This window comes from Megalops cyprinoides, chromosome 9 (genome assembly GCF_013368585.1).
Source record: "Megalops cyprinoides isolate fMegCyp1 chromosome 9, fMegCyp1.pri, whole genome shotgun sequence".
Lineage (NCBI taxonomy): Eukaryota > Metazoa > Chordata > Actinopteri > Elopiformes > Megalopidae > Megalops > Megalops cyprinoides.
In genome coordinates, this window is record NC_050591.1 from 4141717 (window position 1) to 4164805 (window position 23089).

A 23089-nucleotide genomic window follows, 5' to 3' on the forward strand; every position below is an offset into this window, starting at 1 on the left:
AGAGCTAGACATGAAGACACACACCATAAGAACTTAAAAATGCACATCAGGAGCAACCACACCAACACTAAATGTTTCACAGCTTTGCCCAGAAAACACCATTCCAAATGCAATTCAGAAACCAAATGAAATTAAGTGAAATGCTTCCCTCTCCTGTTAGTCTATGAAACTGCAACCATTGTCCAAGCCTGTAAAAAAGTTGTCTTCCAATTAATTCCTTTGAATGAATAAGTTCCCATTTATTTCAGAATGCCTATCAATATAATTCACAGTAATTGCATATACACTGATGAGCCAAAACATTATGACCACCTGCCTAATATACTGTTGGTCCTCCGTGTGCCACCAAAACAGCGCTAACCCGCCGAGGCATGGACTCTACAAGACCCCCCTGTGTCCTGTGGTATCTGCCACCTTCAAGTCCTGTAAGTTGCGAGGTGGAGCCATCGTGGATCGGACTTGTTGGTCCAGTACATCCCACAGATCCTCAATCGGATTGAGATCTGGAGAATTTGGAGACCAGGGCAACACCTTGAACACTTCATCATGTTCCTCAAACCATTCCCAACCAATGTGTGCAGTGTGGCAGGGCACATTATCCTTCTGAAAGAGGCCACTTGCCATCAGGGAATACCACTGCCATGAAAGGGTGTACCTGGTCTGCAACGATGTTTAGGTAGGTGGCATGTGTCAAATTGACATGAATGGCCGGACCCAGGGTTTCCCAGCAGAATATTGCCCAGAGCATCACACTCCCTCCACCGGCTTGGCTTTCCACAGTGCATCCTGGTGCCATCAGTTCCCCAGGTAAACGGCGCACACGTACAGGGCAATCCACATGATCTAAAAGAAAACGGGACTCTGGCCATAACAATCTTGCCCTTGTCAAAGTTGCTCAGGTCTTTACCCCTGCCCATTTCTCCTGCATCCAACACGTTGACTACGAGAACTGATTGTTCGTTTACCATCTAATCTACCCAGACCTTTACATGTGCCCTTGTTTGCAGATGATCAATGTTATTCGGTTCACCTGTGAGTGGTCATAATGTTTTGGCTCATCAGTGTATATTTCACAAAAATGAAATAGTACAGTTTGGAGAATTTATGAGCAATTTCTAAAAAAAAAAAATGATTGAAAATGAAACATTTTTTGAGGAAAAAAAGTCAAAAGAAACAACACACTGAAAACACCCCTAAACAAATTCATGAAAACTACTCAACAGAGCTCATTTCTCTGGCAATACTCTTTCTGTGGAAGTCTAGTCAAGAGAGTGTCGATGGGAGTATTTTTAAATACTATTTTTGTATTGATTTAATACCAAATAATTCTGGTCAGCACTATATTGATGATAATTAATCTGAATCACAACCCAGTTTACAAACCAAACTCCTATTCAAACACAAAATGGACCTAAACATAAGCAAGAAGCTTCTAATGTCAAACTCAAAATCCCTTTGATACTGGATGAGTACTACTCAATGGAAGAGTGGATGAAGACACTTTATTGATAATATAGGCTAATAAAAGTCATTCAGTCCCTATTATATTCATCATAAACTCCCTCTGCCTGCTTGAATACTACAGCTCATTAATTCGTGTCTGGGTAGCTAACAGAAGCAGGTGTATTTGGTTAATGATAAATGATAAATAGCCTACAATGAGCAATAATTATGCACCAACTGATTTCTGCAGTCACACTTTGATTAATTCCTGCCACCTGTACTCAGCCACAGTATAATAACCCATCTACAGGTTGCCTATTTTCTAAATAAAGTGACCTATTCATGCAGGAATTTCTGCTCTTTTAAAGTTTTCACTTGTTTTTCTAATCAGAATCACTTTCTGATGCTCTGTATTGCAAACCTGAATTCAGTCCTTACCTGAATATCGAATCCGTTTAACTGAGTTCACTTCAAAAGAGTGGGTGTAGATCACATGAGCGGAGTGCCCAAGCGTTTGGTGCATGTATTGAGTCCATATTCCCCGCCTTTGCATCATGAATTTCTCATGCAGCATTCCACCTGCCACACACTACAGTCCAGTACACTGGGAGAGATAATGATAGTCGGAAATTATAATGATAGCATCAATCGCTCATGATTGGCCCCAATAGGCAACATTTTTTCATCCAACTCACCTGTTAACTACTCTAATCTGTACCTCCACATCATTCTATAACACAGAACTAACTGGTTAAAAATAAAAGGCTGATAAAAAAGCCCAAATGAAATCATAATTTTAATTATGGTCATGCTGTCTCCAGTCCCATTCATATGAACTTAAAACATTTACATATTTAGTGTTCATTATACATAGTGTTATATTTATTATTTTCAGTGTGATCTGTAAAAGCAACAGAATTTGACATTAGGGGTTCACACCTGTTCACACTGAGCCCTAAAGCCCAAGACATTGTGAGTTCAAGTCCAGCTCTGTCCAGCTGACAACACACAGGAGTCAGCAGAGGAACACAACTGGCTGCAATCAGGTACAAGCGAGTAATTAAGATGATGTCATACAAAATGCACTTATCCTCTATGCAGCGCTTGATCAGCTGTGGCGCACCATGGGACTTGCAGTGTAGATAAATGTCCGTTCACTGCATGAGACCAGAGGATGTTGTGGTGGGGGGAGCATGATGTACAAAATGGCAATGCCAAATTTAGGGTGAAAAAGGGGGAAAGCATTAACACTCCTATTAACAACCCAAGAGAAATTCAACCCATGACTGACCCCCTCCTCCCGTTTAAGCTTTATGTCAAACTTAAATGCCATTTTTTAAAGCATGCTTTCAAAAAAAACTTTGAGCAGAATACAAAAAAAAACAGTGTTGTAAAGCAGTTTTGTAAAAAGGATGGGGTGAATATCCCATTGCAAAACACTGCAAACAAGAACCAGAGGCTCTCAGCACTGAATGGTTTGCTCTCTGTCAAGGCCCAGCAGCCTGCTCTCAGGACAGGCCGCTCAGCCTCTCGCTCACTTCCCACAGCTTCCTGGCCACCGCATCATCCCGTGCCTTGGCGCTCAACTCCTGCACGGCGCAGGAGGAGAAGTAACGGCCGCTCAGGGGCTCAATGCCCTCCTGGAGGGCGCAGTGCAGGGTGGTCTGGGCACCTGCCTCAGCATCCAGGAAGAATAACTTGGCGAAAGGCAGGAAGAGGAGTCTTTGCCACAGGGCCATATGACGACAGAACTCAGTGTTAATCACCCCTGTGGACAGAAATACCCATCAGTCCTGGTCACCGCAGCCAATTAGCACCCCCTAATGGAAGCCATTGAGCACCGATAGCACACCTCATTCTAAGGCAGGCAAAAATACTGACACTTCAGTACCATCAAGATACTAAATTTCAAAAATGGTTCCAGGTTTCATTCATTACACATTCTGTAACATTAATTACACATTCAGTAGTACAGACATTACAAACGTATTGGAGCTGTTTGCACTTGTATGATGAAAGCCATGTTTGCGTTCATGTAAAACAGTGACTCAATTATAAACAAAAAAATCTTACCTTTATGTCACCACACAGAGAACTCATCTCGGAGCTGATCTAGGATCAGATTTCCCACCCATAAGCCTAACCTTTTATTATCCTATCCTTCATTTAAGCAAAATTCTCATTTTTCGGGTATTATTTTGGGGGGCTTTTTTGCCATTTTATCAACAAAGGTATTGAATGTGTGATATTAGATCATTTTCATAATTTCAACATTCTGGTATGATGACGACCCTTCTGCATCCTTCCCCTGCTGTAGAAATGTAGCCGAATGAGGTTGGGCTTGGTTAGGACTTGGAATTCCACCTGGGAAAGCCAGCTTACTGCTGGAAGTGGTGCTGGCAGGTCTAGGGGTTGGTGTTTCCTCTGGACCATACATAAAACAAAAGCTACAGTGTATCATCAACTATAACTCTGGGTTTTAAAAGCAGAATGGACGTAACTCTGGGTCTTATAAACAGAGTGAACTGTAACTCTGGGTTTTAAAAGCAGAAGTGTGTGCAGCAGGAGCAGACACTGACCTGGGTGCAGACTATAACAGGTGACGCCAGTGCCCTCAAGCTGATTGGCCAGCTCACGGGTGAAGAGCACATTGCACAGCTTGCTGTGGCAGTAGGCTCGGAAGCTGTGCCAGCCGGACTGGCCGGTCACCAGGTCACAGTGGGTGCTGAGGGTGGCAAAGTCGATGGTGCCCAGGCGGTGGAGGAGGGCTGCTACATTGACCACGCGGCTCCGCCCTGCCTGCTTCAGACGCTCCAGCAGCAGGCAAGTCAGCAGGAAGTGGCCCAGGTGGTTCACCCCAAACGCCATGCCGAAGCCATCCTCTGTCCTTCCCGGCCCCATCATGCCTGTGACCAGACAGCATAGACACGGCTTCGAGTCAGAACACAAAACTCCTTGGGCCAAAAAGGTGCACTTTTTACCCCAGTAAGTGACTCTTTTGCCTTGCACTCCACTCTCAGTTCAGGGTTGCTAACCTCTTTACATAATTAGAAAGACTCACTGGCAGCCGGACTGCATCTGTGTATAGTATATTCTATTTTATACCATCCACAACAATCTACAGGAAAGTATGGTAGATATACATGGTAGTTACCCTTGGGCAAGGTACTAAACCCAGAACTGCCTCAGTAAATATCCAGCTGTAAAAATGGATAACATGTGAAACTGAAACCTATATAAATCTCTCTAGATAAGAGCATCTGCTAAGTGACAATAATGTCATGAAATGTTATGTAATGCAGATAAATATGGACAGGAATGAGACAGAGCACTACGTATTATACCCATGACAGTATTAGTCAGGCACATCAAATAAAAACATTGTTTATTCTATTACATAACTGAGATACAAGCTCCTTTTAGACTACTTGCATAGAACCAGTGAAATACTGCACGACAGAAACACAAATTATTGCGTGAGCCAGTGCAAGCTCCTCTCTCTCTCTCACCCGCGTTGTTGATGAGCAGGTCCAGTCTGGGCTCGGTCTTCAGGAAGGTGTCGGCGAACGAGCGCACAGACTTAAGACTGGCCAGGTCCAGATGCATGTAGACCACCTCATTATTGCCACTTTCCTGAGAGAGACAGGGAAGAGCTCTCAGTCAGAAACGGGGAGCATCGATTATAGTAAAGTGCAAAAATATGCTGGAACATCCGTCTGACTGTTGGCCGCTAGCGGGGCCGCACGGTTTAGGTTTGAAAAAACACTGACAATTTACGGAAAAGATCCTCACCCTCCTGATGTCAAAAACGGCGGCTTCTGCTCTCTGTTTGTTACGGCAGGCCAAGACGACCCTCGCCCCTCTCCTGGCCAGCTCCATGGCCGTAGCCTTCCCGATGCCCGTGTTTCCCCCTGAGACAGACACACAGAGCCCACCAGGGGTGAGAGTTCAGGCGTCAGACCCTAATTTCACGGAATAAATTCTTGCGGACAAGTCATATATGGGTAGTGCTGAAAAACCGCATGAAGCTCTCTCATTCCATACACAGCACATCCATACTAGCAAGTACGAGAACGGCATGAGCACATTGCTAAACGGCTACATAGTTTTAGCCGGGGTGGAACGCTGTCTGAAATCCATATCGACTCTGCAAACATCAGGAAAGTGGACTTGAGCTATGATCTGTGTATTAGAACCCACTGCCCATAGAAATGTTAGACAAGTTGAAATGTTATGCAAAAAGTTCCAATTTTCAGTGTTAGCACGGTGTTAAATGAGGCAAAATGTTTGAGAATAGTTTACTAATTAAAACGTACACGCCTTTTCCAGCCGAGTCGTTACTACGGCAATTTTTGCATAGTTTTCTCGGTCAAATATTGAAATACTGAAATCTTTTAAATCAAAGATAAAATTGTACTAATACATGATAGACTACCCGTCACAATCGCAGTTTTCCCCTTGAACCTCACATTGCTTGTGCATCTTGAACCTTTGAATACATTGTAATAAATTAATACATAAACAGCAACTACTATAGCCAATGAGGTTAAGAAAACAGACATTCCGTTGTTATTGTACTCCGTCTCAAACTTTCGTGAACGCAACGTCGTTTCCCTCCCTTCGAAATCCACATTCACCAGGTCTCATATGCAGTATGCTTTCCTTCTTCCGGTTTCCTTCCACGTCTGACAACTCTTTCCTCCAGCAGGTGTCCCTGTTTTCTGTTTTGAGGCATGCGCCAGCTGTTAACGCTTCGAAGCTGTCAATTACTACTGTATCGATTTACATGAAGAGAGAGGGGTTCCTAGTCTCTGTCAGTAATTATGTCTAGCTTTGTCAAGTTATTTATTCAAATTGGAAAATTATTCACATTTCTGTACATTTCCACGGCCCCTTCATGTTGCGACTATCAAGCTGAGAACATGTGCTGAGTACTTGCCCACATTCAGGGATCTGAAAGAGCTGAAACCAAGGTGACTTCTGAAAGATTTAATGACACGTTATGCAGCACTATTTTCTGTTTATTTATCTGTTATCACACATGCATTAAATGGGAAACCCAGTATACTGTAGTATATACAGTAACTGTTGAATGTACGCATGAATTGACATTCAGTATTACAATGAATGAAAATAAATATTTGCCAAAAGCACAATGCAAGTGAGTCATGGCCTCAGAACATACATGTTTTTAAAATACAAAGTAACACTGTGTGCCTGGGAGGCGTGGTGTGGGTGGAGCTTTGGGGCAGGGCATTAGAGGAGTGGAACAGGCTGGGTATGGGGAGGAGCATTGGGGTTTAGCATGCGCGGGGTCAGCGTGCTCTCAGGACAGGCCGCTCAGCCTCTCGCTCACTTCCCACAGCTTCCTGGCCACCGCATCATCCCGTGCCTGGGCGCTCAACTCCTGCACGGCGCAGGAGGAGAAGTAACGGCCTCTCAAGGGCTCAATGCCCTCCTGGAGGGCGCAGTGCAGGGTGGTCTGGGCACCCGCCTCCGGATCCAGGAACAGCAGCCTGGACACAGGTTTGATAAAAACCCTCTGCCACAGGCTGACGTTACGGGACAGCTCTGTTCTTATGATTCCTGCGGGATGAAAGCAGAGTGAGAAGCATATATTCAGCATGAGATTACAAATATGAATGAGGGATACAACTTTTTCTAGAACACCTTGGTCACCTCTTACAAGAACAAAGAACACAGTTTATAATGACAGTGTCATGCAAGCATTCTTTCATCAAATGTACTGACAACTATGAGAACCTCTACTTCAAACACTGAGAACTGCATGACAGATGTCTGGCTTGTAAAAATCAGAAATGCATGCATAGTGTGAGTTCACACTGACCTGGGTGCAGGCTGTAGCAGGTGACATTGGTGCCCTGCAGTCTTTTAATGAGCTCTTGAGTGAAGAGGACGTTGCAGAGCTTGCTGTTGCAGTAGGCCTGGAAGTACTGCCAGCTGTATTTGTCAGTGCACAGATCTTTGCTGGTTTCCAGCCTTTCGAAGTCTTTCCTGCCCCAGCGATGTGCTATGGAGGAGACTGTGACCACGCGACCCCCACTGCCCTCTTTGAGATGCTCCAGCAGGATCCCAAAGCCATCCTCAGTGCGCCCGTCTGCCACCAGGTCTGGGACAAGAGGAATGTGGTGCATCACACACACAGACACAACACACTTACACACATACTCCCACACACACTAATACCCACACGGACACATTCTGTCTCTCTCACACAAACACACAAATGAACACACTCTGTCACACACACACTCAAACAACAAGCCCACACACAAGCTCTTTCTCTCTCACACACAAATAACAAACATACTTTTCCATACCCCCCCCCCCCCCAGCCATGAACACACACACACACACACACACACACATACATGCACACACAGATGAGATTCTAGTCAAGTATAATCATGTATCAGTGCCAAGATCATCAGCTGAGTCAGTTCTACACAGAAATGGATCCACTGGATAAGGGAGAAAGAGTCTGCTGCTTTAGCTTACCCTCCTGATGTCACTGACCGCGGCTTCTGCTCTCTGTTTGTTACGGCAGGCCAGGATGATCCTCGCCCCTCTCCTGGCCAGCTCCATGGCTGTGGCCTTCCCAATGCCCGTGTTGCCTCCTGGAGCAGACAGAAAGAGGTCATCTGGTGGTTAAAGGTCAGGGTATATCAGTTTACCATGAAAGAAACTCTTATGGACAAAAAAAGAAATGCTGTAAAGAATGAACAGTATTCCAGGGTCATTATAGGTCGGACACTTAGCATTCAAGAGTGGAAACTGCAAGCACTTAACCTGGCACATCTGTCTTATGGAAAAATTCACCCAACAACAAAACAATTACCCATTTCATCAGCCAGCTGTGGGTACTGCAAAGGCATGCATTCACAATTCAACGTTCAGATAAAGTGCTGTGTAGATAATGAGCACATCTTAACTTTTCAGAAGGACTACAAATATTGATCAATAGTTTTACACTTTTTATCCCCCCCCCCCCCCAAAAAAAAGCAACATGTTAAAACTTGAAAAAGTATACATATACATAAGACTGTAAAAATGCATTACCTGTAATAATCACTGTCGTCCCAGTGATTATTACAGGTCTTTTCCACGCAGACTTCCTAAAAAGACTTTCAGGTAAGACTATATAGACTCCAGCCACAACTGCAGCTGGAAACAGTAATGTTAACATTTGTTTCAAGCTTGTCCAAACTGAGTTTATTTTCACCTAGTTCTGATGATGATTAGAGAGGTGAATTTAACCATACCTGCAGGAATAAGCACCATGAGCTTCTCACCTGTCTTTCCTTTTCTGCTTCTTTGGGTTTCTGTGCTTGGATACTAGGGCCAGTGGACCAGCCAAACCTGTCCTAGAGCATTCTTCTGTCCTCCCCCCAAAGAAGAGAAGGAATGTTTTTATGATTTGATCTTTAATTCAGCCATTTCCTCAAGCAACAGAAATAATTGATGTTCTGCATCAAGATCTTCTGACTTCTTGTTTTTTTTATGTTTTTGAATAACCTTTTCATCATTGCTTTTTCCCCTTTATGCAATCCTATTTTGCTAATCAGCTGCTGTGCACTAGCCTTCTCTCACTGTAATGTAATACTTATACAGCACTGAGGCACCATTAATGCAGTCCTCCACTACACTTGCATGCATACAGCAGGTATCTTTCCCACTACAAGTCACTCAGTGCACTACAGTGGCATGGATGTTCATTGGAGGTCAGGCCCTACTCCCCTCACAAGCAATTTGCAGGTGTCTGACAAATGTCAGGGAGTCTGCAAGCGCTGAGACAAGGAGAACTTGGCTGACCCACCTGCCCCTATCCCTAGTGGAACTAAACCAATTTTCTCCACCGTTGTGGGCTCCCAGTCATCAGTGGCTGATGACATGGCAGCAGAAGTCAATGCAAGCACCTTAACCGCTGAGCTACTTGGGAGATACCCCTTCATCACTGTGTACTGTGAATAGCATACAGTCATGTGCATAAAAATGAACACGCACATAGATAGAATGACAGAGCCAGACAGAGAGACTGACAGACATACTGACTTTTAGACTGCCATTCATTATCCTCAAATCCTGGAACACCACCATCCTTTGACACTGTTGTTAAATGAAAGTGATACTGTGTCTGGATGCCAATTCAGGTCCTTTTTCACTAATGCATTTCACATGTAATAGCTTGCGGTGGCTTCCTGCATACAAGAAGACAACAGAACAACATTCCATCATGTACACAGAGCTGAGTGCTCCACCCATAAAAACAGCACTTATCAATCTGACTGTTTTCTCCAGGTCATCAAACTCCATCACAGAAAAGCATTTCTTTCAAGGAAACTCAGGCAGTATTTTTATCCACCTCCTTGGAATAACTGAGTTTTAGAAAGACTAGCATTTCTAAACATTTTCCAATGGGAAACTATTTAGATGGTGCTCCTAAGAATTCCACCAGATAAAGTGATACATTTTGAGAGCTCACAGTGCTGGCGAAGACGGCTGTGTTGACACACATGCACTGAAGAGTCCAACAATGAGTTCAAGTGTGAACAACACTGAGTGTAATACAGGCATGTGGTTCCACAAGGTTCATATTAGAGTGTGGAACGAGCCCTCCCCACACCTTATCCCAAATACACCCTCCGGATAACGTCTAGTATGCTGTTCTGGGGATGAAACAGCCATTTCCCGAGGCACACTGAGGAACAGGTACTTGTGCTATCACTTTCACCACACCTGGGGAAACTGCTTAGTCATTCGCATTGGTTATATTGTATGTGCCCTTTAGCAAGCCTCAACGCCACCACCTACTGGCCTTGGCCCAGACTCCTCCCCCTTTCCCTTTGAAATTCTTGACCTGTTCACTGCTTCATCTTTGGATTGATTCCAACATAAATAAACACAGGTACAATGTGCAGGTCTCGATTGTTCCAATAAATAGAAATACACTCCCAATGTGCAAATAGAGTTTGATGGAGAGAATGTAAATAAAGAGGTAGGTGTGTAGGTAAATCTACGCATGCACAACGTGCAGGGAGGCTTGTTTCCTACGATCAGGATGCACAGAGTTCATTGACATGGGGCCTGGACTGGGAAGCTGAACTGGAAGTACCTGCTGTTCACTGTGTCTAATGCCAGCTCTAAAAAAACCTGACAAGAAAAGGGACAGTGTACTCTGGGCAAGCTAGACCATGAGCTGACTGCGTAGCGTGACTGAAAAAAAGAGAGATGCAACCTGGGTAGGAATGCAGGATTGGGCTCATTTTCCCAGGCCAGAGGGAAGCACTTAAAAAGGTTCTAAAACTGCTGTGAGAAATGTTAACACTCTACAAATGAACAAACAATCCATTTATTGCAGAATTCATTTATTTCTGTTATCCTCAATGGCACTTTTTTTTTTTACAAAATTACACAGCACATTTTGCATACTTAAAAACCCTGATTTCCTTCGGGGGTTTCAGTTAGGAAGGGCTGCAAATGATTAAACAGTGAGAACAATCTCTTACAATAGATAAGTTCAGAGATCAATTAGATGACTTGCATTATTATGTTCCAATGAAACTGACTTTTCCACACTGTACCGTAGGACTATAAAAATAACAGTGCAGATGACCACACAGAGGTTGTGCCACCCTACAGTAGACTCAATAATACAGCACTATCAATCGACCATGTGCACATTACAAATCAGCCCATATTCATTTTTGCAGCTGGGGTAAAACTCTTCTTGCAATGAAAGAAGTGTTATGTACAGCATTTAATGGCACATAGGAGATTTCTGGCTGTTCGGGCATAGGGATGAGAATGCTCACGGTTCTGTGGGTAGATCTTTGAGGTAAACCGTTAGAGGAGTGGAACAGGCTGGATATGGGGAGGAGCATTGAGGTTTAGCATGCGCGGGGTCAGCGTGCTCTCAGGACAGGCCGCTCAGCCTCTCGCTCACTTCCCACAGCTTCCTGGCCACCGCGTCATCCCGTGCCTTGGCGCTCAACTCCTGCACGGCGCAGGAGGAGAAGTAACGGCCGCTCAGGGGCTCAATGCCCTCCTGGAGGGCGCAGTGCAGGGTGGTCTGGGCACCTGCCTCAGCATCCAGGAAGAACAGAGTGATGATGGGCTTCATGAGCAACAGCATCAATCTGTTGGCATTACGGGCCAGTTCAGTATTAACAGCCCCTGAGAAACACAGAGCCAGAGAGGTCACGTTCACAAACATGAGGCCTACACACATAGAAGTACACCTTATGCCTACATCTTATATTATCTAGATACACACACACACACACAGACTCATGCACACATACATGCCCACTCTCTCTCACACACGCAGACATACTCAATCATGTATGCATGCATGCAGTTTGTCATATCCATACACATACACATGTAGAAAGGCACTTGCTTGCTTGCATGCACAAACTCATTCACCTACACACATTCATACACATACACACATACACACATACAAGCACACACAGTAAATAAACAACTAGGTTTGCTTGTACACAAGAATAAATACAAATTATATCTTACTGGCAAACTCTGCAAATGAACCAGAACATGCCTTTCCTTTTGCTGAGCTGCCACACACTGACTGGGTTCACAGATGTCTGGACTGTAAAATGCAGAACTGGGCATACAGTGTGAGTTCACACTGACCTGGGTGCAGGCTGTAGCAGGTGACACTGGTGCCCTGCAGTCTTTTGGCGAGCTCGTGAGTGAAGAGGACATTGCAGAGCTTGCTGTGGCTGTAGATCTTCAGGACATACCAGGCAGAGTCCCCCATGCCCAGCTCTTTGTGTTCACTCAGACAGGCGAAATCCACATTGCCAAAACGGTGGGCCATGGACGACACGTTGACCACTCGACTCGGGCCACACTCCTTCAGACGGTCCAGCAGCAGGTTTGTCAACAGGAAGTGGCCAAGGTGATTGACGCCAAACATCATTCCTAGCCCATCCTCTGTCTTTCCTGTCATATAAATCCCTGACATAGGAGAGAAGCTGTTATACCCTGAAATTAACTGCTTGTGCACGTTGCCCCTTAAATAAATGAAAATCAGCCAGGGAACAGTCAATATAATCCATAATTTCTCTCACTTCCCTTTATGCAAGTCAAATGCTTTCAGTAACATAATATGAAAAGGACAGCCATGCCCTATAAGAATTTATTAAAACATGCAGTGATTTATACTCGTAATCACAGCAAGAAACCAAATATAATGTATAGTGAGTAAATGCTCAAAAAACATAATCTAATCTGATACATAGCTGGGATGCATGGCCCTCCATTTAGACTCCATACATGGGACATCCGACCCAGCAAAATGCTGCATGAGAGAAACACAAATTACTGCGTGAGCCGGAGCGAGCCCCTTTCTCTCTCTCACCCGCGTTGTTGATGAGCAGGTCCAGTCTGGGCTCGGTCTTCAGAAAGGTGTCGGCGAACGAGCGCACAGACTTAAGACTGGCCAGGTCCAGATGCATGTAGACCACCTCATTATTGCCACTTTCCTGCGAGAGAAAGGGAGGGGCTCACCTCAGCTGAGTCAGTTCTACACAGAAATGGATCCACTGGATAAGGGAGAAAGAGTCTGCTGCTTTAGCTTACCCTCCTGATGTCACTGACCGCGGCTTCTGCTCTCTGTTTGTTACGGCAGGCCAGGATGATCCTCGCCCCTCTCCTGGCCAGCTCCATGGCTGTGGCCTTCCCAATGCCCGTGTTGCCCCCTGGAGCAGACAGACAGAGGTCACCAGTGGGGGAAGGGGGGTTCAAATGTTAGGAGTCTAGTGCTGAACAAAAAAAGCAGGTCACCCACATTCTTGCAGGCCCTGTGATCATGGACTGTACATAGGCATAATATTTATGTAGATGCAGGCCACGGTCATGCCCTTTTAATAGACCCTTCGCCCCACCTCTGAATAATGCTTGTCCAATCCTATGCTAACAACGGTTGCTACCAGCCATTTTTTGGACTGCGTAACACTTGTGGCTCTGTAGCATGTGGCTAAAGCAAATAAAATACTATGTTAAACTGTGCTTCTGGGGTATCTGTAACAGTGACTCCAGGTACCCAGAGAGGTTGGAAAAAGTATATTTTTTTATTTCAAAAACCCATAGCTAACTTGTGTACTTCGGATTAAGCTTTGCTAGAGATCAGATTCAGAGTTTAGAGGCATTTGTGTACTACACCTGATGCACATTCAGTAAATGACAATCCGAAAATATTCGTATCCGAAACTATCCACTCGGGTGCGTTTTTGCCACCTTTGATAAGGTGAAGTGAAAGATGAGACCCATAGATATACATTGTAATAGTGGTGTTCAAAAGGATTCTTTTTAGTGATTCAGTTCCTTTTGTTCAGGACAATAAAATGATTTGAATCTTTGACTCACTGATTCGTTCATTCCCATATCCGGTCAGGTGGCATACATGAATCTGTAAATAGTTTTATTGCATTTTAAAAATTACTCTACATTGTTCCAAACATCATGTCCATTATTAGCCTGCTCTGTGGGAAAACAGCACGTGTGTGAACCAATGTCAATGAAATTAATAATAATTAAATCGTAATATTCATTACATGAAACTGCACCATGCTATTCAAAAAATCATGCAGCCGCAAAGTATAGGCCGTCTTTACTTCGTCTTTAGGAAGGTAATAGAACCCCACATTTTAAAGCATATAATAGCCTAAGTACATGTCATTTGCTAAAACTAAATAAAAAGCACTGAGGAAAAAGAGCCACGCTTAAATATCCGAAGCGAAAAACTTCGTTTTACAAGTTTTGAACTAACCGAGCCCAAACATTTAATATACTTGTAGGGCTAGTCAGTGTTTTTTTTATTTGTTGTTAATGTAGACATAGTACGCTACAAATGTGATGCATAGACTTATGCATCACATTTCTGTTTTGTTTTGTAGCCTACTATGTTGATTTGTCAGTATTTATTAATAAGGACTTTATTCACGTTAAAAGGAAATGTGATGTCAACATTAAATAAACTGTAGCCTACGTAAAATTGCAGTTGTGATAAACAAGAACTGCGATACATTGTTCGCACTTAAAATATGCTACTGTTAAAAACGTAGGCCCTAAATATAAAATAATATTCCAGGTAGATGAGCAAAAAAATATTTATTAATATTTTAATTCCTATAATAATGTCACGGAAGCGCTCTGATTCCTTTTGCATCGTCACAGTGAATGGCGGCTGTAGCCCAGGCCTGCGAACTAGTGATTCTGGCAACACGTAGTTGCCAGATCTTCATAGTCAGTGACTCTTTTGAGGGGAAAGGAACCAGTGTACTGGGAACTTGTCAGCAGTCAGTGCATCTTTGGAGTCTGAAGAAACTGTTTGTACTGAGAACTTATCAACAGTTCATTAGGTCAGTAGGGGGAGTTTAGAGTCTTCGTAGTCACCGGGTCCTTTGAGTCCGAAGGAACTGGTGAACTGAGGAATTTGTCAACAGTTCATCAGCTCAGTGGGGGAGTTTAGAGTCTTCGTAGTCACCGGATCTTTTGCATTGTCCCACATCGTCAGCATAGTCAGAGAATCTTTCAAATCTGAAGGAACCATTGTACTGAGAACTTGTCAGCAGTACATCAGGTCATTCAGTACACAGTACACAGTGAGGGCGTTCGAGTCTTCCAGAGTCAGGCACATAAAGTCACCACGGCCAGCACAGTCACTGAGCCGCTGTGCCAAGATGGCCAGTGGGAGGTGCTTCGAGTGTTTTAGCATTTCAGCCATTGGCTAGTTGTCGTCATGAGCATACTGCTGATACAATTTTGTGATAGGCTGCTTCATGGACAGACCACATAGCTAATATCCACTGGAGGGAGAGTTACATCTGCTATGCCAGCTAATCAGCGCACATGTTTGCAAAGAGGAAGGAACGAATCTTTAGACTACTCTTGGTTCACCTAAAAGATTTGTTCGATCACGAACTGCACATCACTACAAGCACTCCCGTAGCACCGAAAAGAGCAGTCTCTGGTGCCTGTGACAGCCATTCAGTGCAGCTTACTACGAGGGCTTTGTATATCACTCAGTGCAAAAGCTTCTGCCAAACACGCGTGCGCATGAAACGTTTTGCTTTGGAGTTGTTTGACCTGTTCTGTAATTTCAAAGTGATTTAAGACAGTCACGTGTCTGCAAACATTCACTCAAAACCATGACTTTGCACACTGATATGTCTGTTACTCAGAAGTCATAGGATTTAATTAATGAAAATATCTGAATGTCTTTGCACTGCAGAAATGATATCATTACACCTGAATTATGTATCTTTGTGTTCTTGCAGGTTTGCAGTGATAGGCCTACTTCACTTTTTTACCGCAAGTGTTACCAGTTTGGAACCTTTACGCAATCTCAAAGATTCGTTCAACTTTGGAGGCAAATAAAACTCCTTATCTGTTTCTATAACAGAGGGTCAATTTACTGTCAGGGCTTGGCTAACATACAGTTTCAACTAACTTAGTAAAGGACTGTTACAGTTAAATGTTTTAACAGCGTCGGCAAAACCGGACAGCAGAAGAATGTTTTGGACTTACGATAAAGCCTACTTCTAGTTTATCTCTATATATCTATTTCATACCGGATTCTTCCCATTGTCTGGTTGAAATTGTTAATATTCCTTTAAAAGTGATTGTAATGCATGCACACAGTAGGCCTATATTTGTCAAAAGAAGAAGAAGAAAAAAGAGCATAGGGAAAGCGTTCTGTTTTGTTATAGTTAAGGCATTTTAAAAGCCAAACTCGGGAAAAAAGCAGAGAATATTGCCAAAGTGCACGAAACAAACATGATTATTCTTTTCTGACGAAAGATAGGAAGTTCTTTCTGTCAGTTGTCATCTTTCATCGATTATCATAGACACTTAAATAATCATGTACTAATCCAGTAAACTGCGCGAATACGAATCAAAGATCAGCCTATATTTTGTTATGGCAGCTGACTGAATTATATAAAATATTAACAGATGCATGTACGTTCACTTTTAAACTGTAATGGATTTCCAATGGATTTTTAAAGTTGTAGTTATGCTACAATCAATTTTATGATAAAAACAAAGTAGGCTACACTTGATAAAGTGTAGCCATATGTCACAAATAAGCAAAATCATTTAATCCCCCGTAAACCTCATGATCAGCAAGTTCTGAAATATACTTTGTTCCCCAATTTGAGCACATGGTGCGTTAAAAAAATGAGCTAATTTCTTTGCAGTTATATGAACTTCTCCCCTTTTAAAAAAAATATTTTTATTATTTGTTTTATTTTATTTTATTTATTTATTTAATTTTTTGAAGAAGAAGAAGAAGGGGTTCCGAGTAATTCAGCTTACCGGTTACAATGACGGTTTTCCCCTGCAGTTTGGTCGAACTCTTGCAACGCCCTACTTTGATAACAGCATTATACAAAACGAAGTACAGTCCGACCGCTATCCCAATAACCAGCAAAAAATACGCCATGGTGCAGTTTGGATTCTTCCAGCACCTATTCTCAGAGCCTGGAGCAGTGTGCTTTCAGGCATCTGTGAAAATTAGGGTCCCTTACTTTTAAATCCCTGATTGTGAGTAACAAAACACACCCTTTAGTCGGATGGGCGGTTACATTTCCCATTCTCTTGGCGAAACGGGCTCAGCGAGATTGTTTATCGCACGTTTTAATTGTAGCCTATGCTATCGTTGGACATAATTGAACCGGGTGAAACCTGAGTTTGAGTCAGGCTAGTTTGCCATCTACCAACGTAAATGAGACAAACATACGTAATATGTGGACAATATGACTGAGATTACGGATGATTCGGTTATACCATAAGAGTGTCTATACACATATGTATTATTATCAAACAGTCTGGCTATTTGCTGCATTTCTTTTTATCACACCGGTTATTGCAGACGACTGCCACCTAGAGTTTACACGTAAGCGGAGCAGCCTCTTTAGGTTTGTTGATACAGGCAACTGCTAAAGGAATCGGCAACTTTGTGTATTAACAGGGCGTTGGAGCACCACGAGCCGCTAGAACGTCTCAAATGCAGCGTGGAATAAATTATTCCATCATTTAATGTATTATTGATGGTGGTGGAAAAGGCTATGTAAGTCACTGCTGCAGAATCTCCCATGAGTGTTCAGCTGGGTTGAAATCTGGTGACCGAGATGGCATATGAGATGGCATCCTTTTCATGTTCAAACCACTTGTGCCCTGTGGATGGGGGCATTGTCATCCTGGAAGAGGCCACTTCCATTAGCATAGAAATGCTTCACCATAGGATGAAGGTGGTCTCTCAGAATGGCTTTGTATATATTGGCATTCCCCTTGCCCTCTAAGGGGTTGAGTGGGCCAAAACCATGCTAGAAGAAGGCAACCCATAACATAACAGAACCACCAGAACCCTTTACCAAGAAACACAAGCACTCAGGCCTGTAGGATTGTTTTGGCGTGTGCCACAGATGCATTTGTTGAGAGCAGGGTGAAGGATGCCTCATCTGACCATATGATTTTTGGCACTGCTCAGCTCCTGTGCCCTCCTGTGCTACCTGGATTCTTTGCACCACCTAACTCGCATACTTGTATTTTTAGGTTTAGTAAAAGGTTAATGAATTGCAACCTGACCATAGAATCCCTCTCTGTGAAGTTGTTGACAGACTGTTCTTGATAACTGCCAGCTAATGCCCTAGATTGCTATTTGCAGTAAAACAATTCTGACTTTCTTCTATTTTCCCCTGCATCTCGAACAAATGCATGGGCATCGTAGTTGATGAGTACAGTGGATATAAAAAGTCTACACAACCTTATGAAATTGCAGGTTTTTGAAATGTAAAGACAGAAATAACAACAATGTAAATGTCAGACTTTTTCCATCTGTAATGTGATCTTCCAATAAACAAAAATACAGAGAAAAAACAAATAGTTAATTATAAGGAACTTTTAAAATAAAAAAAACTACAACACCCTGATTGCATAAGTCTGCACACCCTTTCATAATGGGGGCTCTAGCTGTGTTCAAAGTTAGCCAATCACATTCAAAATCATGCTTGTAGGTAAACAGCATACACCTGCCATCAGTGAAAGTGAGTCTTATTAAACCCAGATTAAAGTCAGCTGTTGCTGTAGGATTTGCTTGAATGTTTGGGGTTGCATCCTACTGGGACAGAGCCATGGGCCGCAAAGAGTTGCCAAAGAAACTGCGAGAGCCAATTGTTGAAAAGTACCAGGAGAGGGAGGGATATAAAAGAATATCGAAGGCACTGGATGCAGCATGGAGCACTGTCAAAACCATCATCAATAAGTGGAGACAATGTGACACCACAGAGACATTGCAAAGATCAGGACGACCCTCCAAAGTTGATGAGAGGACAAGGAGAAAACTTATCAGGGAGGCTACCAAGAGGCTAACAGCAACACAGAAGGAGCTACAGGAATTTCTGGCAGGTACCGGTCACCATCTATTGTATTCTGTACGTCTGGGCTATGGGGTAGGGTGGCGAGACGGAAACCGTTTCTTACAAAAAAGAACATCCAAGCCCATCGAAATTATGCCAAAAGATTCATTCAGTCACCCCAAACCATGTGGGAAAATGTGCAATTATCTGACGAGACAAAGGTTGAACTTTTCGGCCTAAATTGTAAAAGATATGTTTGGCGCAAAGCCAATAAAGCTTATCATCCAAGGAACACCATACTGACTTTGAAGCATGGTGGTGGTAGCATCATGCTTTGGGGCTGCTTCTCTTCAGCTGGGTCAGGGGCTCTTGTCAAGATAGATGGGATAATGAATAGCGCCAAATATCAAGATATTTTGGCACAAAGCCTGCTGGCCTCTGTCAGAAAGCTGAAGATGAAGAGGAATTTCACGTTCCAACATGACAATGACCCAAAGCACACATCCAAGTCAACCAAGGCATGGCTTCAGAAAGGAAAGGAAAGGAAAGGAAAATCAAAGTCTTGGAATGGCCCAGTCAGAGCCCAGGTCTCCATCCTGTCCAAAACCTGTGGAATGACCTAAAGAGAGCTGTACACAGGAGATCCCCTCACAATTGGAAGTAACTTGAACTTTTTTGTAAAGAAGAGTGAGATAAAATTCGAAAGTCGAGATGTGCAAAGTTAATAGAGACTTATTCACAAAGACTTGCTGCTGCAAAAGGTGCTTCCACAAAGTATAAGTTGGGTGGGGTGTGCAGATTTATGCAATCAGGGTGTTGTCATTTTTTTTAAATTTATTTTTCCTAATAATTCTTTCTCTGCATTTTTGTTTGTTGGAAGGTCACATTAAAGATGGAAAGAGTCTGACATTTATGTTATTTCTCTTTACATTTCAAAAATCTGCAATTTCATAAGGGTGTGTAGACTTTTTATATCCACTGTGTGTACATTCTGTTGTCCCTAGTTGAGGCTGCCTTTCCCCCACGCTGCCATGCCAGCATCACCTAGCCACCTTAGCTACTGTTCCTCGTGAAACATCAAGTTGAACAGTCTTCATCACAGAAGCTTGTGCCGAACATGCCCCATCAATCACACCTCTCAAAGTCAGAAATCCCTTTTTCTAGCTACAGTAGCCAAAATAAAGGGCAACTGGTCCTGCCCAGAATTGTTATACATCACCCTAAACATGATGGGATGTTAACTGCTTAATTAACTCAGGAATCACACCTATGTGGAAGCGTCTGCTTTCAAAACACTTTGTATCCCTCATTTACTCAAATGTTTTATTTTAGCAGTTACCTGTATTTGACATAGCTATATCCATGTAAACGCCTGAGAATTTTACAGAACCAATTTTGGAGAAATACTTCACCTGTGTGCCCAGTATTGGTGCACCAGCTTGGACCTGAACCTGCCAGCTTCTGCTTAACTGCCACCAGCCTTGCTCCTTGCACATGTGCATTTCCTTGCTGGGTCAAGGGCTGGTGCCCAAAGGCAATTGGCTGTCTTGCAGTGAGGTGGAGCACATCCCTTCTTTGCTCTCTTTATTGGCTACATCTCATTAATATTAGCTTTTAACCTTTACCAGCTTCATGTCACTCTTTATATAGTGCCCTCCAAAAGTATGTTAACAGTAGAATGGAATGTGTAATTTTTGCTATTAACTTAAGGTGTTTGGATTTGAAATGAAAACATGAATGTGAAATAAAAGTAGAAACTATCAGCTATTATTTAATGGTCTTCACATGCGCATACATTTTACCATTTTAGAGAAATAGCTGTTTTTGTGTTGAGTGCCCCCACTTTCAGGTGTGCAAAAGTAAGTTAAGAAGTGACTGACAGGTATAACTCATTGCTCAGATCTTTCCTTTTGTATGGATTGTTCACACATAAAAGGGCAAGCCTAGCCTTGATCTGTGGAGATTGCATTTGGAGCAAGAAGGCATACACCAGCATGAAAACCAGAGAACTGACTATGGCAGAAAAAGAGAGAACAAAAAAGTCATTAAGAACCATAGCACAGGAAATGGCTGTATAAATTATAGCAGTTTGGAAAGTTCTGAAAAAAAGAAACCACTGGTGGACTTCAAAATAAACACACAGCAGGTCACCGACAGAAAACAACTGCAGCTGATGACAGAAAAATCCTAAGAGCTGTGAAGAAAAAGCCGAAAACAACAGTCAATGAAATCACTGCCAGTCTACAGAGTGCAGGTGAGAAAGTATCACAACCCACTGTTTGCAGAAGATGTCGACAGCAGAATTATAGAGGGTATACTGCAAGACGCAAGGCTCATATCAGCAGCAAGAATTGAAAGACTAGATTAGAATTCACCAAAAAATACAGACGAGCCAGGAGAGTTCTGGAGCAAAGTTCTATGGACAGACGACACCAAAATAAACCTTCACCAAAGTGATGGAAAGCTAAAAGTGTGGAGAAAGATAGGAACTGCCTATGATCCAAACCATTCCACCTCATCTGTGAAACATGGAGGAGGTAATGTCATGGCCTGGGCATGTATAACTACAGGGCTGACCCGCATAGGCGAACTAAGCGCCTGCTTGGGGCCCCCGTGGCCACCAGAGGGCCCCCGAGAGCGCTTGAAATGTCCCACAAGAGAGCTTGAAATGTTTTTTTTTGTGATATATTATATTATGACAATGGTAATCATACAAAAACGCAAAATTATGTTAACAGGTTGGCTAACGAATCCTACTGGTTTAATCAATTCCTGCTGCCTCTGTCAGAGCAGGTGTCACATTCATGCGCCTGCGTACTGCAACAGACGTTAATTGCATTTTGATGCAAGCACAGTCAGTCAGACTATCGTGAAGTTACAGTCCTCTCCTCTGTGTTGATGGAAAAGCAGACAATTAATTAATGGGGAAAAATCAAGCGGAGCTTGCTCACTTATTCAAAAAGAAATGATGCAGTCTACTGCTTCTGCTGCAAATTGTTCTCCAGAAAGTCCACAATACTGGTAACGGAGGGACAGTGGGATTGGGTCAATATAGGTGCACTACTGAAACAGCATGAAAATAGCTCTGATCATTGCAACAACATGGTGAAATGGAAGGATTTTGAATTCCGTCTTTCAAAGGGGAAAACTATCGATGAGACAGAAATGGCCCTCTTGGAGTTAGAAAAGAATGGCTGGAGAGATGTTCTCCCAAGCTTAGTATTATTCAGTCCTTGGCAGAAAGGAATCTGGCACTCAGGGGATCTATTGATACATTACATCAGGAAACAATGGGATCTTTCTAAAAGAAGTGGAACTGATAGCCAAATTTGATCCTGTTTTGAGAGATCACGTGAGATGAATCGACAGTGGAGCACAGCATATCACATATTGGGGGAAAACAATCCTAAATAAGCTGATAAGCTGTGTCAGTGACAAAATACTGGACAAAATGGTGCTTTTGTGCTTTTTATGTGCCTTGTAGAGCACATACCTTAAATCTAATGGTTTCAGATACTGCTAAAGTGTCCATGGATGACACTTGTTTTTAGAAATGTGGAAAAGCTTTACAGATTCTTCTCAGGTTCTCTTCAAGGGTGGACGATCTTGAAAAAGCATGTGGACAAGTCCTAGAGTGAAACGCGATGGGAGAGCTACCAAGCAGACAAGGTGAGAGAAGCTTTGTTAGAAGTTAGGGAAAAGGCTAATGACTCCACAGTGGAAGTTGAGGCCCACTCCCTTGCTGAAGAAATTGGATCATTTAGATTTCAAATTTTCTGCGTGGTCTGGTATGGCATTCTCTCCAAAATTAGCACCACAAGCAAGCTCCTTCAATCAACCAACATGCAGCTTGATGTTGCAGTGGGCCTCATTCAGAAAAACAAAGAAAATTTAATCAGTTACAGGACAACTGGTTTCAAGGATGCACAGGTCTCACCAAAAGAGATTTGTGAACAAATGAACACTGAGACAGTGCTGAAGGAGAACAGGTTGCAGTCCACAAAAAGGCACTTTGCCTATGAGGCAGCTGATGAGCCACAAGCTGATGCAATGAAGAGACTGGAAGTATCCTTTTTTAATGCTGTGGTAGACTGTAGCATCCAGTCTTTGGAAGACCGCTTTCAGTCTCTGGGGGAAGTTAGAGACAACTTCGGAGTGCTTCTCAACTTTAGCCGGCTTGATGCACAGACATGGAGGGACCAGTGTAAGCTTCTTGGAGACAAACTTACCTGTGGAGA

At 43.0% G+C, this 23089-nt stretch overlaps 2 protein-coding genes and 1 pseudogene across 4 annotated transcripts; all 3 read right to left on the reverse strand.

The window, feature by feature from the left end:
* Positions 1–808: 808 nt before the first annotated feature.
* On the reverse strand, positions 809–6109 carry LOC118782599 (dehydrogenase/reductase SDR family member 13-like). 3 transcript variants are annotated; one of them, XR_005005165.1, is made up of 6 exons: positions 5879–6109; positions 5236–5354; positions 4953–5076; positions 4023–4349; positions 1882–3211; positions 809–843 (listed from the first exon to the last, which is right to left on the reverse strand). XR_005005165.1 is itself a non-coding variant. In XM_036535954.1 (5 exons), exons 1-5 carry the CDS (start codon positions 6003–6005, stop codon positions 2952–2954), a joined length of 957 nt encoding a protein of 318 aa, XP_036391847.1. In that variant the 5' UTR covers positions 6006–6109; the 3' UTR covers positions 1573–2951. The 3 variants fall into 3 exon arrangements, 2 of the variants coding, with proteins under 2 accessions (XP_036391847.1, XP_036391848.1); XM_036535954.1 differs by lacking the exon at positions 809–843 and having other exon boundaries at positions 1573–3211; XM_036535955.1 differs by lacking the exons at positions 809–843; positions 5879–6109 and adding an exon at positions 5760–5861 and having other exon boundaries at positions 1573–3211.
* Positions 6110–6682: 573 nt separating this feature from the next.
* On the reverse strand, positions 6683–8650 carry LOC118782600 (annotated as a pseudogene).
* A 2209-nt stretch (positions 8651–10859) lies between these two features.
* On the reverse strand, positions 10860–17020 carry LOC118782598 (dehydrogenase/reductase SDR family member 13-like). The gene is made up of 5 exons (XM_036535953.1): positions 16810–17020; positions 13072–13190; positions 12851–12974; positions 12121–12447; positions 10860–11637 (listed from the first exon to the last, which is right to left on the reverse strand). Exons 1-5 carry the CDS (start codon positions 16934–16936, stop codon positions 11378–11380), a joined length of 957 nt encoding a protein of 318 aa, XP_036391846.1. The 5' UTR covers positions 16937–17020; the 3' UTR covers positions 10860–11377.
* Between the last annotated feature and the right edge of the window lie 6069 nt (positions 17021–23089).

Coding starts and splice junctions, on each gene's coding strand:
- LOC118782599 (XM_036535954.1), bottom strand. CDS start 6,005: ATGTCTGTTTTCTTAACCTCATTGGCTATAGTAGTTGCTGTTTATGTA. Junction 5,077..5,235: donor CCGTTTTTGACATCAGGAGG/GTGAGGATCTTT, acceptor TGTCTCTCTCAG/GAAAGTGGCAATAATGAGGT. Junction 4,350..4,952: donor CCTGCTCATCAACAACGCGG/GTGAGAGAGAGA, acceptor GTCTGGTCACAG/GCATGATGGGGCCGGGAAGG.
- LOC118782598 (XM_036535953.1), bottom strand. CDS start 16,936: ATGGCGTATTTTTTGCTGGTTATTGGGATAGCGGTCGGACTGTACTTC. Junction 13,191..16,809: donor GAAAACCGTCATTGTAACCG/GTAAGCTGAATT, acceptor TGTCTGCTCCAG/GGGGCAACACGGGCATTGGG. Junction 11,638..12,120: donor CTGCTACAGCCTGCACCCAG/GTCAGTGTGAAC, acceptor TGTGTTTCTCAG/GGGCTGTTAATACTGAACTG.